The 15328-nt window shown below is 40.9% G+C and overlaps 1 protein-coding gene and 1 non-coding gene across 5 annotated transcripts in view; both read left to right on the top strand.

The window, feature by feature from the left end:
* SH3TC2 (SH3 domain and tetratricopeptide repeats 2) overlaps nt 1-15328 on the top strand; it is a 115022-nt gene that overhangs the window by 45391 nt on the left and 54303 nt on the right. For 2 of the 4 annotated variants that reach the window (XM_063724311.1, XM_063724313.1), the window contains exons 1-2: nt 111-353; nt 11178-11276. In XM_063724311.1, the coding sequence (XP_063580381.1) occupies nt 302-353; nt 11178-11276 (151 nt within the window). In that variant the 5' untranslated portion in view covers nt 111-301. Of the gene's footprint in view, nt 1-49; nt 354-11177; nt 11277-15328 lie in introns of those variants that run through there. The other 2 variants (XM_024247521.3, XM_063724312.1) reach the window with 2 other exon arrangements.
* On the top strand, nt 5635-5737 carry LOC112133523 (U6 spliceosomal RNA). Its single transcript, XR_002915171.1, has one exon. It is a non-coding gene; the product is annotated as a U6 spliceosomal RNA (small nuclear RNA).

The following is a 15328-nucleotide window of genomic DNA, read 5'->3' as shown; positions in this document are numbered from 1 at the left end:
AATGTGCTGCAGGCTGATAGGCATGAAGCGATCTGCTGAGAGGCAGGGAGGAGCCCTGTTCCCCAGGCCTGACAGTGCAGGAGCTGTGGGCCTGCAGGCTGGGCTGGGCTGCCCCTCCCACCCTCCCTGGGCCTCCTGCTGTAGCCGGGATATCAAAGGCTGCATTGTGCATTGAGCAGGCCTCGGTCCCTCGTGTGCCAGGGAGGAGGCGGGAGGAGGGACACCGTTGGGAGGCTGTCTCTTGCAGCACTCTTCTGGCCGGTGTTCCCAAGGGCCTCGGCCAGGGTAGGATGGTACACACATGGGTGGCTGCTTCTGCATCCCCAGGGAGCGGAGTCTGACCCGGGGCCCAGGTGAGTTTCCCAGGGGGCCCTTGGCCTGTGGCTTGGCCAAAGTGGATGGTCCAGTGGAGGCTCAGGGACCTGCTGGGTTGGAGAAACTTTTCTCCCAAAGATGGGGAGATGATTGTGCTTTCTGGCTGCCTCTCCTTCCTCCCTGGGTAAGTGTTTGTCATGTTGGCTCTGTAAAAAGGGAGCAAAGCCTGGAAGCATCTATTTTTTCCTGAAGAAAGAGGCTTTGAGTTTGCTCTGTCAGGAGCTGGGCAGCACTGCTCCTGGCTGCCACTCCCAGGGTGTGACTAAGCCCTTCCTTCCTTTCTTCCCGAGATCCCCCAGGACAGGAAGAAAGTTCAGGCAGTGAGTTCCTCTGTGGTCTATGGGTGGTCATAAACTTGGCCTTAGTCATTCAAGCCTATTTTTGTCAGGGTTGCTGTTACTGGAGAAAAACAGGCAGTTTCCTGCCTCCACCTATTACAGTGTGATTTGTGTGTGAGTGCGTGTGTGAGTGTGTGCATCAAGTTGAGGCAATGGAGAGTTGTTGCTCTAAGAAATTGTCAACTCATGAGAGAGTGACTTAGGGTGACCAGCCATTATGGTTTGCCTGGGACTGAGGAATTTGCTGGGATATGTCAGTTCCAGGCCAACCAGGCTGGTTGGTCTCCCTGAAGCAACCTTTTTGCTTTTTTTCAGAGGAGAATCAAGGTAGGGCCCTGTGTTCTCTTGTGTGGTGTTTATCAGGGTGAGTGGTGGCTTTGGGGAAATGAGGGGGTAGATTGGTGGGGGGAGGCTTGCTTGGGAGTTAGGGGAACATTGCTCCAAGGAATCATTCCTAACCCTTGTTAGAACTCTGTGTCTTCCTGGAGCTCCACCATGGTTCCTGGGAGAAGGAGCTAAGGAGCATCCTCTAGCTGAGGGCTTTCTACTCTCTGACAGTCAACTTTCTTCTTTAGTCTTATCACCTGGGCTTGTAGAAGGCACTTGAGGTCATTAAAGTGAACCCAAAACAACCATATTCTGCTTCCTGTGCTTGAAGTCTTGATCTAGGCACCTTGGCACCTACAGCAGGGAGTGTCCCCCCAAACGATGCCCTTGGCACAAAAGGCACAACTTTAGCTATGAACAATTTCACTTCTCTAGATTTCTCAGATGTAAACACTTTTCAGTCCCTCCCCCCTAAGTCCTATTGTCATTGTGCCCCATGAGAGCAGAAACAGCGTGGAGGGAGACATGCAGGACCACTGGTCGGAGATCAGGGTTCTAGATCTGACTTCCTCTAGCTCTGGTTAGGCAGATGTCATCTTGGCTACTCACTTGGTCTTTGAGGCCAAAGTGTCTGGATTTGATCTTGGTTCTTTTACTTGCCTGGACAACTTATTTAACTTCTCTGTGTTTCAGTTTCCTTATCTGTAGCTTTCACGACATGATTATGTCTTCTTCAGAGCTGTGGTGATTAAGTCTACATGTGAAATGGTGAAACAGTCTGGTGCAGTTAGTTGAGCACAATAAAATTAACCATTGTTAATTCCATTTTGATGACCCTAGTATATCTCGCTCTCTCTCTGGGCCTCCATTTAGTCATATACACAATTTTAGGGTTGTAAACTGCTGTGTAGAGGTGCCTCAGAGAGCTCTGCTCATGTTCCCTCATCCCTACCTAGAGCGGCTCTGCTTCTAGTTGACATCTGTCCTTCAGCCAAAGATTTCCTGTAGAACAGAGTTACGCAGCTCAAAACAAACAAACAAAAATATTGAAAAAGCTCAAAATTATAATAACACTATCATTCAATTACTTTATTCTTTTACCTTCTTTTTGCCATTGATTACTGGCTGGCACCCCGCATTCGCCTTTTCACCAAGAGTTAGCCTGCTATGTATCTCCCTTGAGACTTTTCATGCCATTCCCCCATATTATTCCCTGTATGTGTCAGGGCCTTTTCCTAGCGAGGCTGATATTGGTGTTGTAGGTCCGTGTCCAGTTGATCTGGATATTCCCATTCCAGATTCCCCTATTTATCCTAGAGAAAAAGAACAAAGTATGAGACCCATCCTGGAGCAACTTAATAGTTGTGTGACCTTGGGCAAGTCCCTCATGTTTTTTGAACCTCAGTTTTCCTGGCTGTAAGCTGTATCTAATGGTGGTATTTATCCCATGGAACTTTCGTGAGGATTAAATTGAATAATTCCTCTCATGGACTTAGTACAAGGTCTGGCTTTTGATAACCCTTCAGTAACTACAGGCTGTTTTATCCTTAGTTAATATGGGCCACTCCTACGTCACTTCCTCCTAATTCCTTACTAGCCTGGAGAAGTCTGTACTTATGTTTCCTGGGGTGCTTCTGCCTTGTGTCTGTGTAAGTGGGAGTTAACAGCAGACACCAAAACAGTGAGTCCTCAGGGCTAAGGGACACAGGAAAGGAGAAGACTCTTGATAGCACTGAGCTGCCAGACTGGTTTGCGTGGAGTGACACAATAATGAACGTTGACTCTGACTACTCCAGGCACCTGCATTCTTATATGTGGACTCTGCCTGCAGCATCTGTTCCCTGGGATGGCTCTCAACTGCTCACAGAAGTCCCCTAATCGGGGGGACTGCACATGGTGAGAGGATAAGTTCTGATCAGTTGCTGTCATCTCTGACTTCCCCACCGTATCTATGAGTTGTTTCTTGCCATTATTTAATAAGCTACAGTTGCTCACTTTGGATCACAGAGAAAGCCTTGTCAAAGTTTGTTGATCAAAAAACTTCTAGCACTTCACCCTTATTTTCAATGCCTGTTGGAAGAAATTTGGCAGATTTACACCCTTAAATAGAAGATGTGGAAGAGATACATTCACCTCTGCTGATCACTGGTGCTTGTAACTTTCCTTCCAACCTTTTTGATAAATGTGAATCATCAGTATAATAACAGGAGATCGAGGGTGAATGCTGATAATAGTAAATGATGCTTCACTTTTGAATTTTAAATGACTTGTAAAGCATTTAAAACTACTGATAATAGAAGATATTAGAATAGTTAGCCCACCATCTAGCTGTAACAAATTTTTGCATTATGCCATGTTATCTTCAGAACTTTATCTTTTTCTTTCTCTTACTTTTTGAAGAAATAAAACATCACAAACATATTTAGGGGCCCCTGGATATCTCTTTCCAATCTCATTCCCCTTCTCTCTCCACATAGTTAATAACTTTCATGAATTCAGTGGTTATGTGCTTTTACTACATATTCATGAACTCACAATCATTCCAAAGAATTGTTTTGCAGACTTTAAAACTTAAACAAAATGATATCATGATGCAAGTTTTTTTTTTGCGAAACATTATAATCTAAAATATATTCATGTGGGTAGATGTAGCTGTACTTCTAACATGCTATTCGTCCCAACAAGGAGAAAGTGGGTTTACATCATAAAAACTGCTGAAGGTAGGTCTGTTAGGTCAAAAAAGAAACGAAAATGTGGGTACAGGAAAAAAAAACATGCAGAGAAATGTTTACTGTTTAGTCTTCTTTTTAAAGTTGAGCATGGTGGTGGGTGGATAGGAGCAAAGAGAGGCTGAGAGAGGAGAAATGAAGGTGAATTCTCATTTTCAGCAAGTTGTTGTGAGATGTTTCCCTGATCAGAGGCCCAAGACTTTAGAGTTCTGAGGTCAGGTTAATGTAGTGAAAATGGCAAGGTCCCTACCCATTGATTTGGATGGCCTCTGGCTCTTTTGCTAATTTGCTGTGTGATCTCAGTAAAATCACGACTCCTCTCTGGGCCTTTAGTTTCTCAACAGTAAAATTGGGAGTGGAACTAGGTGATCTTTTAAATCCCTTCCTTCATTCATTTTCTGCAATTCTTGCCTCTTCCCCATGTTTATCCCTCATATTCAATATGTCAAGATGCCTTCTCTTTTCTTGTTTTAAAATATAGCCTCATTCACTCTATGCCCTCACTTCTTATTGCCAGGGCCACAGCCCACATTCTCACACTCACCTCCCTGGATTTTCACAGCACCTCTTCAGCTGGTCTGCCTGCCTATTGTGCTTTTCTCTCCTTATCCTTCCCATGTTACCCAAGTAGAATTTTCACTTTTATTATACCATTGCCATGCTCAAGAATATTTCACACCTCACCATTGCTTACTGTATCCATTCTAAACACCCCTGCCTGCCTTAAAGTGCTCCCCCATCTTGACCCTACCATACTTATCTATTTTAGTCCCACAACTACCCACCTCCCCAGCATGCATAGACTGGCTTCTACCATCCCATGCGTGTACAAAGCTCATTCCCACCCTATCCTGCTTTCCTCTCACTTATGGACATCTGCCAAGAACGCAAAAAGCAAGCCATCAACTGGGGAGTAATATCCAGAACAAGTATATTTAAAAAAAAAAAAGCTCTTTCAACTCAATAATGATAAGATAAATAACCCAATAACAATTGCAAAATGTTGGAATGGACACTTCCATATAAAATGTATGTAGATGACTAATAAGTATGTGAAAAAGTGATTAACATCATAAGTCATTAGGGAAATGCACATTGAAACAATCAGATAAAATGGCCTACATACTTAGAATGGCCCAAATTAAAAAGACTGATAACATCAAGTGTTAGTGAGGATGTGGAGCAACTAGAACTCTCACACATTGCTGGTGGGAATACAAAATGTTACAGCCTCTTCAGAAACCAGTTTGGCAGTTTACAAATGAATCTCAATGTTTTTCTGAATTGAGGGTTAGTAACTTTTTCTGATCAATAATAATAAAAATAAAACTAGCTATATCAAAAGCAATTTATTGATTAATAACTGAAAGTCTAGGTTTTTTTTTCTGCAGATATTGCTAAATCAAGGTGTTCAGATGATGGTATCAGAAAGCTATCTTTCCTAAGCTCTGTTTTTATGGGTTGGACTCAATGTCAGGCAGGCTTTCTCCTTGTGGTGGGCTCCACAGCTCCAGGCTGTCATATTCATAGCTTCTAGTCCAGTGAAAAGAAATCTCTTCACTAAGTGTGCTGATGAGGGTCCTAGAGCTAATTCTCATTGGCTTAACTTTGACCATGTGGCCATGGCACTGCATAACCCAGTTGGATTATGCCTGAATTATGTGCTCACTTTTGGAGCTAGGGAGAGAGTCAGCTCCACATAGACTACATAGACTGGGTTCACATGGGTCACATGGCTAATGAAGAAGCCAGGGTTTGAGTCCAGGACTGTCTGATTGCCACTTGTTCTTAGCCACTTCTCTACCTGCCTTCAGTATTAGAAAACAAATGCATGCTGATTACAGAATATTTGAAAAATAGAGAGCTTGCTTTGGCAGCACATATGCTAAAATCGGAAAGATACAGAGAAGATTAGCATGGCCCGTGTGCAAGGATGACATGCAAATTTGTGAAGTGTTCCATATTTTTGAATAGATAATGAATGGATGCTAGGCTAAATACCTAGGTGATGGGATGATCTGTGCAGCAAATCACCAGGGCACACGTTTACCTATATAACAAACCTGCATATCCTGCACAGGTACCCCTGAACTTAAAATAAAAGTTGAAGAAAAACTAAAAGAAGGGTGGAGGAGGGACTTTATCATTCAAAAATGTCAATGTCATCAGAGAAAAAAAAAGTCATAAAAAAAGTGTATGGAAATGTTCCCAATGAAAGCAGGCTAAAGACATTTGACAACTAAATGTAGTACTTGACCCTAGACTGCATTCTATACTGAAGAAGAAAAGATGATAAAAAGGATATTACTGATATTACTGGGTCAATTGACAAAGCTGGAATTTAAATAGTAGATTAAAGTATTAATATTAAAACAATTATTAATCAGCAGCCTGTATTGTTAGCAGATTGTGTTATCATCTTTAATATACAAAACTTTTATTTTTCAAAAAGTTAATATTTCAGTTAAATAATATTTAAATGTGCCTATAAAAAAAGAAAAATTAGAATATTTGGAAAGTAGATGAAAGTATAAAAAAGATTGTTAAAATGACTCAGCAATAACTACCATAGACCTTTTGGTTTATTTTCTTTCAGTTATAAAAATCATACATTTTTTTCGAAGGTAATTTATTCTATATGACAGTTTTTTGTTGCCTTGAATCATCTCTGGTTCTTTTCCAAGGCCCAGCTCAAGTTTTCAAACTTCTTCATGTTGAAATATAACACCATGTGTAAAAGAATGCTGTAAACGGTCAATCCATGTGTAACTATTAGCTGTATTTCCTATTATAGAATGCATTCTAATTTTCCAGCTTCCTTATTGTTTCTCAGAGAGGGACCCTTCTGGTTCATGGGATGCGAGGCCTCTGGTGAATTGGCTTGAGCATTCTCACACTCTAGAAGACATCAGAAATACCCAAAGTGCGAATTAAAAACGCACACCTCAGAACTCTACTCCTAGATATTTCAAGGTGGAGTAGGTAGAGAGGGGCTCCAGGAATATTTTAAAATTCAGCTTTTCATAAAAATTTACCATTAACACATATACACCATAGAATACTATGCAGCCATAAAAAAGAATGAGAGCATGTCTTTTGTGAGACATAGATGGAGCTGGAGGCCATTATTCTTAGCAAACTAATGCAGGAACAGAAAACCAAATGCCACATGTTCTCACTTATAAGTGGGAGCTAAATGGTAAGAACTTATAAAGAGGAAAACAACAGGCACTGGGATCTACTTGAGGGTGGAGGTTGGGAGGAGGGAGAGAAGCAGAAAAGATCACTATTGGGTACTGAGCTTCATACCTGGCTGATGAAATAATCTGTATAACAAACCTCCATGATGTAAGTTTACCTAAGAACCAAACCTTCACATGTACCCCAAAACCTAAAATAAAAGTTAAAAAAAAAAGAATGTTGAGGTCAGTAAAGGCTTTAAGAGGATTAAAAGAAATTTACCATTTATATGGAATTGTGCATGAAATCATGTGTACAGTGTGGTGACTTTTCACAAGTGAATATACTTATCTATATTGTTTTATACAGTTGCAATTCATTCATTCTCATTGTTGTATTGGATTTATTTATTTATTTAATTTTTGGGGGATGGGTCTTGCTATGTTATCCAGGCTGGGCTTAAACTCCTGGGCTGAAATGATCCTCTAGACTTGGCCTCCCAAATAGCTGAGATTGCAGGCATGTGCCACCATGCCCGGTTTGCTGTGTTAAGATTTAATTATATATTATATATACATCATTTGCTTGTCCATTCTAGTGTAAATTGAATTTGAATTGTAGCCAAGTTTGGGTTCTTATAAATAGTGCTGTTCTGAATATTTTAGTGGAATATTTAGTGGATACAACAGTTTCCTTGTATTTTGGGGATGCCGTAAAGGAGACCCATGTTCTACAGCAATGTTTTTGACATTTCCGTCTGTATCTACTACATTATGCTTTATAGGTGCACCATCTTCTTTTGGTCTTAGTGCATGCATATTTTCAGCTTGAATTGACACTGTCAGCTTTCCAAAGATAGAACTTCAGTTTATCTTCACACTTGCAGTATATTCTAGTTGCAGTATATTGTAGGTATTCTACTTGCTCTATATCCTCACAAACACTTGGCTTTATCTGTCTTTTTTTTTTTTCATTTTAGCCAGTTTGTGTAGTTGTGTTCCATTGTGGTTTTAATTTTCATTTCCCTGATGAGGTGAAACAATTTTCATATATTTATTAGCTGTTTGAATATTGTCTTTGGTGAAAAGTTTATTCAAACCGTTTGCCCATTTTTCTGGTGGGCTGGCTACCTATTTCTCAAAGATTTTTGGCATTCCTTATATATTCTATGTTTGAATTATTTGATAACTATACATATGTATGATCAATATTTTCTTGTACTCTGTCACTTGCTTTTCAGCCTCTTGATTGCATCTTTTGATTAACAGAAGTTTCTAATTTTAATGTATTACTATTTATCCATTATTCCTTTTGAGGGTAGCACTTTTTCCATCCTGTTTTGGAAATCACTGGCAACATCAAGTCATGCAGATATTCTTCTATATTTTCTATAAGATTTTTTTTGCATAGACATCTTTTTAAAAACAATTGTCTAAAAAATTCTGATACAGACAGTTCATATATCACATTTTGCAAAACCTTGCAATTTTCTGCCCTAAGCCTCACAAATCCTTAAAAAGCTGTGCACCCTTTCCCCAAGCCAGGGTCCCCATCCTTGACTTCCCTTCTTCAAGGTGGGCTCAGCTCACAAGCCCTCATTGTCAGGCTATTGTATTTTCTCGGAGAATTCTACAGCAGGAATACACTCACAAACTTGCCAGGGTCAGGTGTAAATGAGTGACGGAATAGGGTGGGGACCATGGTGGCTGGAGAACAAATGCCCTGCAGAGCGACAGCAACCACTTGGCCCCAGCTGACTGTTGCCATATGACAATGAGGCTCCTGGGCTACAGATCTTCCATGTTTCAAAACAAACTCAAGCATCTGGGTTATGGGAAACATTTCAATTTCTAAATGATGTCAAGCAGTTCAAACTAAAAATTCACTGTGTGGGCCGGAAAAAAATAAAGACGATGTTTGTGGGTTTGCTGTAGTCTACGGTCAAACTTTGTCCCAGGGAAGCAGGCTACTACTCCAAGTGTGGTCCTGGGAGCAGCAGGAAGAGCATCACCTGTGAAAACATCAGAAATGCAGAACCTCAGCTTTCAAATACTGAAGCAGAATCAGCATTTTATCAATATCCATAGGTGATTCATAGGTAACATAAAGTTTCAGAAGCACCAATCTAGACATATGGTTCTCAACACTGGCTCAAATTAGAATCATTTGAAGGACTTATTATTAACAAAAAATCTATGGCTGTACTATGGACCACAAAAATCTGAATCTCTAAGGATGAAGCAATATTTTTTCTTTTTATTCCCTTATTATTTTTAATTTTTGTGGGTACATATTAGGTGTATATATTTATGGAATACATGAGATATTTTGATATAGGTGTATACAGTGGGTAATAATCACATCAGGGTAAATCACATCGACTCAAACATTTATCTTTTCTTTTTGTTACAGACAATCCAATTATACTCTTTTAGTTATTTTTAAATGTACAGTAAATTATTGTTGACAACAGTCACCCTGTTGTGTTATCAAACATTAGATCTTATTTATTCTATCTAACTGCATTTTTGTACCCATTAACATCCCTACTTCTCCCTAGCACACACACCCTTCCCTGCCTCTGGTAACCATCATTTTACTCTTTATCTTCATGAGTCCAATTGTTTTAATTTTTTTTTTTAGCTGGGATGAAGCAATATTTTTAAAAGGCAACCTAGATGATTCAAATAGGCAGCTGGGGTTCAAAAGCACTAATTTAGATCAGTCCTTCATTTATAAGTGGGGAAAGTGAAAACTCACAAAGTGGACAGGTGAAATGTCTTGCCCAAGGTCATTGAACTCGTGTATGGAAAGATTTGATTTGTGCTCATTCTCATTTCTCATTATTCCCAAGCCAGTGCCTTTTTGCTGCAGTTGCTTTTGGTTCCTCGGGGCAGAACTGAAAAATGATCCTGTTCGACTATAGCTCATTGCTACCAGGTTTCCAGCTAAGCTGCTTAGCTTTCAGCACTGAACAGCTAACAAGATTTACTGGATGAAGAGCTGACAGGCCCCTGCTTCTGCCTATTCCAGCTGAAATCTACTTCATTCTTCATGTACATCACCCAGAACAGTGCTAACTGCTCCCACTGTGAAGAAATGGAAGGTCCTCAACTTGGGTGTCAAAATCCCCCTCCATAGGCACAGAATGGAGACACAGGCTATTAGCAGCAATATGAGAATTTAGGTTCAACATTAACCAGAAGTGACTGTGACTGCTCCACCCCTGTTGCATTCTTGAGCTGTATAATTAGAGGCACAGATCCAGTATGCAAAACTTGGTAGGCCTCTTTGGCTCTGATGCACAATTTTACAAGCAAATTAAAGGAGTGACTCACAAATAGTGGTTAAGCCAAGGTTCCCTAACTCTGCTTTTCAGGACCAGGTAATACTTATCACATTCTGACTCCATGGTACAGTTCTTGAACAGTTTTATGGAAAAAAGGACAGAAACCATCAACTAAAATTAATGTGTGAAGGACTTCAGTTTCCTTGTTGTATTTTGGGGATGCCGTAAAGGAGACCCATGTTCTACAGCAATGTTTTTGACATTTCCATCTGTATCTACTACATTATGCTTTATAGGTGCACCATCTTCTTTCTTTTCAACTTTCTGCTATCAAAGTTTCCTCCTCCCCAGCCCTAGCCTGTGTCTTGATCTTCTTTCTTCTTCTTTTTACTCCACTTCTACCATTGTGAAGACAGTAACTTTTCAGAGTTGGGAAGAAAGACAGGCCTGACAGGACACTATTTAAGGGGCAGACAGAAGGACAGCTGGGGACAATTATACATTTCAGGGCCATTATAACCACACCCCAATTGTCTCCCTAATGATGCCAATGTCTGTGTCCACTCCAGCCCTTTCACTATCTGCCCCTATTGAACCTTAAGCCTTGCTGTAGTCAGATCTGTGATGACCTGTGTAGGCTCAATGTATATTGAGCACCTTCAGTGTTCTAAGCCATGAGACTTAGTTCGATATGTGAATGGGGATCTGCTTTTTAATAAGATGGGCATACCTAGGCTGCTGCTGGATTGAGATGCCATGTATGACAGTTCTTTGATAATAGCTTAGATAATTACAAGGCAATGGTGATAACAATTAGAATTCTTCCATGCCACTAATCCTGGAAAAAAGTTGTCACTTGACCAAAACTACTGCCTTGCTTATAACTTGCTTTCAGTTTCCTTACACTCTTAAGATGACCTTTTATTTCATCTTCTCCAGGTAAAGAAACTCCTTCCAAGGATCCAACTGTATCGAGTGAGTGTATAGCCTCATCTGAATACAAGGAAAAATGTTTTCTGCCACAGAACATTAATCCAGGTATCCAAATCCCAAAGACAAGCCCTATTCTTCCATGTTGAGTATTGCGATAACCTCTTTATCTCTCCCATCTAAGGAGCCCCTCCCTCTTTCCCTCTTGATGAAAAGATTTTGACTATGCTATTTGCTTGCTCACAAATCTTCTGTTGCACTCCATTGCCTACAAAATTAATTTTAACTTTCTCAAGCTATCACTCAAAGCTCTTCACAATCTGGCATTTATTAGGAGCTCCATACTTATTTGCTTTGTTGAAGAAAGTATATCATAAATTAGATTTGAAGGTGTTGAGAGATGAGGTAATTAAAAATATTTATATTCAACATGGTACCTCAAAGAGTTGTTCATACGTTGTTGCTGCTCAGAAAATCTTTGATGAATAAATACATGGGCTGCACGTGGTGGCTCTCACCTGTAATCCCAGCACTTTGGGAAGCTGAGATGGGAGGATTACTTGAGCCCAGGAGTTGGGGCCCAGCCTGGGCAACAGAGTGAGACCTGATCTCTAAACAAAAAATCAAAAAATTAGTCAGACACAGTGGCATATGCCTGCAGTCCCAGCTACTTGAGAGGTTGAGATGGGAGTACTGCCTGAGCCTGGGACGTCGAGGCTGCAGTAAGCTGTAATTGCACCATTGCACTCCAGCCTGGGTAACAGAGTGAGACCCTGCCTCAAAATAATTAAATAAATGAATACATGAATGGTTGAATGAATATGTGGAGGTCACTTTTACATACTATGTGATACCCAACATAGTACTTTATATGTAGTAGGTTCTGCGTAAATATTTGTTAAATAAGTGAATAACTAAATGAATATGTGAAGTGAGATTGGCTTGAGCAGAAGGGCATCTGTATGAATCTTTCAGAAGCAGAAAAAGTTTTGAAATTAATGTGAAAAAAATCTTATTCTTAATACACATCTCTCACAAAATCCCTTTTAAAAGACGTCGATGAAGCCCGCAAAGAGAAAATTGTTATCAGAGGAAACGTGCACCTGGGCAGAACTCTGTAACAGAAACTCTGAGGACAAACCTGTAGAAGACTTGATTTCTGTTGTACAGTAGATGGGACCATTTTAGAGGGCAATTTGCATGCCAAATAATCCTCACATGTTTTTCTCATTTTTGCTTGCCCATCGCTAGGTGGAAGCACCCAAATCTCCATTTAGCTGATGAGAAACAGAGTGTCAGAGAGGGAAATGACTTCACCACGACACAGTTAACATGTGATGAGGAAGGGCCTTGTTCAAAACCACAACGCTCCTTCACCCTCCAAAAATATAGCTCTCCCTGTAATACAAAATATAGACTTGTGAAAAAGATTATAAATATTTAAAGGATCTAGACTGTGTAAATAGATATTGTACACATGTCATACCAGGTTTTCTTTTCCCAATTTCAGACGAGATCGGGCATGTTCAGGGTGGTATAGCCATAAGCCCAGTTTCAAATTCTGTCAAACTTCTTGGTTGACAATGAGAAAAACTTTGCCTTTTGTTTCTTGATATTGTGTCAATCTGCTTATCTGTCTGTCAGCTTGGACCACCCCTGAAAAAACCTGAATTACCATCTGTTGTTTTATGAACGCAGTAGAGTCAGCATTTTGCCTTATCAATGCATGAAGGCCAGTGAACAAAGGGTATCTGTAGGTGAAACTGAACTGACCTCGGGCTGAACTTGTCCATCTTTCAGCATTTTCCACCCTGATGCAGTTTCCAGGAAGGTCATGGAATGAGAAGGGGAGATGGCTGTAGCTGCCAACCTCTCCTTAATGCAGTACAGTTGCAGACAGAATCAGTCAGACATATTATCACAATTACAGAACTGACTTTGAGAAGGATTAATCTGTGACACAATACACTTCATGAAAACGATATTGAGCTTGACTTCTTCCCTGCTCTAGTGATGCAGAGGGTACTGTAGGATCCCACTGTGGGCACAGAGGTTCTGCTCTAAGTATCAGTTCTCACGGTTGAGATCTCAAGAGCAGTCTGCTTATTTAAGTCCAGGTCTTTTGAGTTCCATATACATAGATTCATGTGCATGGTAAGGAGATTCACACCAAAGGCCCTGTTTGTCAGTCAGCAAGGGCTACGAATGGGGATTTTGGATCAGATGTTGGAAGGATGGATGAGATGGGTTTGGTAGAAAGGAATCACAGAATCAGTTATTGCCAAGGTTAATAGTCATGATCACCTGAGGGCAGCCAGCCATGAGCAGTACTTGCTGGTAGTGGGCAGGTGAGGAGGGGCAACAGCTAATGCTTTTAATGTGTTTACTGAATATTTAATACATACCAGGCACTGAGTAAAAAGTTTTATATGCACGATGTTATTTAGGAAGGTTTTTTTTTTTCCCCTTGAGACAGGGTCTTACTCCATTCCCCGGGCTGGAGTGCATTTGTGTGATGTTGACTCACTGTGACCTCAGCCTCCTGTGCTCAAGCCATCCTCCTATCTCAGCCTCTGAGTAACTGGGCTACAGGCATGCACCACCATGCCCAGGCCACCATGTCTGGCTAATTTTTTTTTCTTTTTTGTCAGAAGACAGGGTTTTGGCATGTTGCCCAGGCTGGTCTTGAACTCCTGAGCTTAAGCTCTCCTCCTTCCTTGACCTCCCAAACTGCTAGGATTACAGGCATGAGCCACTGCGCCCAGTCTAGTAAACATCTTAAAACCCGTGTGGGATAGGTACTATAAAAGCCATTTTGCTAAAGGGAAAAGCCATGCATAGAGAGGTGATTAATTGTTTAGGGTGGCACATTTACTGAGGGGCAGAGCCAAGTCTTGAGCTGGAGACTGCGTGACCCCTCCCTGGGCTTCATCTTTGCACTGTACCTCCTCCTAGAGCTCAGCATGCCATGAGGATACCAGATGGAGGCCTGGATGGATGGGGGGTGCTGAAGTAAAAGGGGTTGCATGAGATTGGAGCATAAGCCTAGGAGGTACTGTGTGGAACAAACACCCACGTGAAGTTTACATCAAAGTCAGGTCATTTGGGAATGTCATAGAAGAGCTCATTTGCAGCCACAGCATTTTCAGGTTAAAGACAGGCCTTTTAAAGGTGGAAGTCCACAGCTGTCTTGTGGACTCAGGCCAGCATGATAGGGGTCATCTCTAATGTGCTGAGGAATTTGCAGAGGTCCTGGCAAGTTGAGGCTGCAAGTGAGACCTCTGTGATGATCTATTCCAATGCCTTCTCGGTTTATTGGTTGAATAATTATTAACAGTATTGCTACTTACTGTCTAAAGAAGACACAATGCAAAGTGCAATTATACGATGAACCTCCTCAGTGTGGCCTTTCTCGACAACACTATCCAAACGTATCCCCTGCCTTCAAGCACTCCATCTCTCTGTCTCTTGACCCCATTAATTTTTTTTTCATAGCGCTCTTCTCCATCTGAAACTATTATGTTTGTGGAATTTCTTGCCTAGTTACTCACTTACCAAGAAGAATACAAGCTCCATCAGAACAGGGACTGCCTGTTTTGTTCTCTGCTGAGGAGCCCGTAAAACAGCTTCTGGCTTATAGAAAGCTCTCAATAAGTATCTGTTAAATGAATGTACATTTTGGAGAAATTAAAGGTAGACTTTAATACATTAACTAATTACCCTGATAAACATTAATAATTGCAGTATCAGAAAAGTCAGGTTAGAGAAAATGTGTTTATGTGTAATGTGTTCATGTTTATGTGTATGTGTTAATGTGTAATGCACAAAGTATATGTCTATTACATATGATAACTTTGACACATAAGTACATTTCCTTAAATATGGATAAAGTCCTATTGATTGTAAACTTTCACAAGTCATTCACAGGGAGTGATGTATGTCCTAGCTGGTCCTGTGTCAGCACCATTACATCAGTGCCAGGCAGTGTAGGAATTAACCCTGTACAAAGCAGAAATAACCAACGTGAGCGCATCAACTCCTGCGATTCCAGAGTCCTCCTGGGTTCAGTATGTGTTTTTCCTCTAGAGAGGACCATTTAAAGGGGTGCTCCGAGGAGTGTTAAGACCACTCTAATCTGTAACTAATGAGGATACCAGTTG

Source organism: Pongo abelii, chromosome 4 (assembly GCF_028885655.2).
Source record: "Pongo abelii isolate AG06213 chromosome 4, NHGRI_mPonAbe1-v2.0_pri, whole genome shotgun sequence".
In the NCBI taxonomy this organism is placed as follows: domain Eukaryota; kingdom Metazoa; phylum Chordata; class Mammalia; order Primates; family Hominidae; genus Pongo; species Pongo abelii.
Note: the sequence above shows the minus strand (reverse complement) of the source record. Positions and strands in the feature narration are given on the sequence as shown.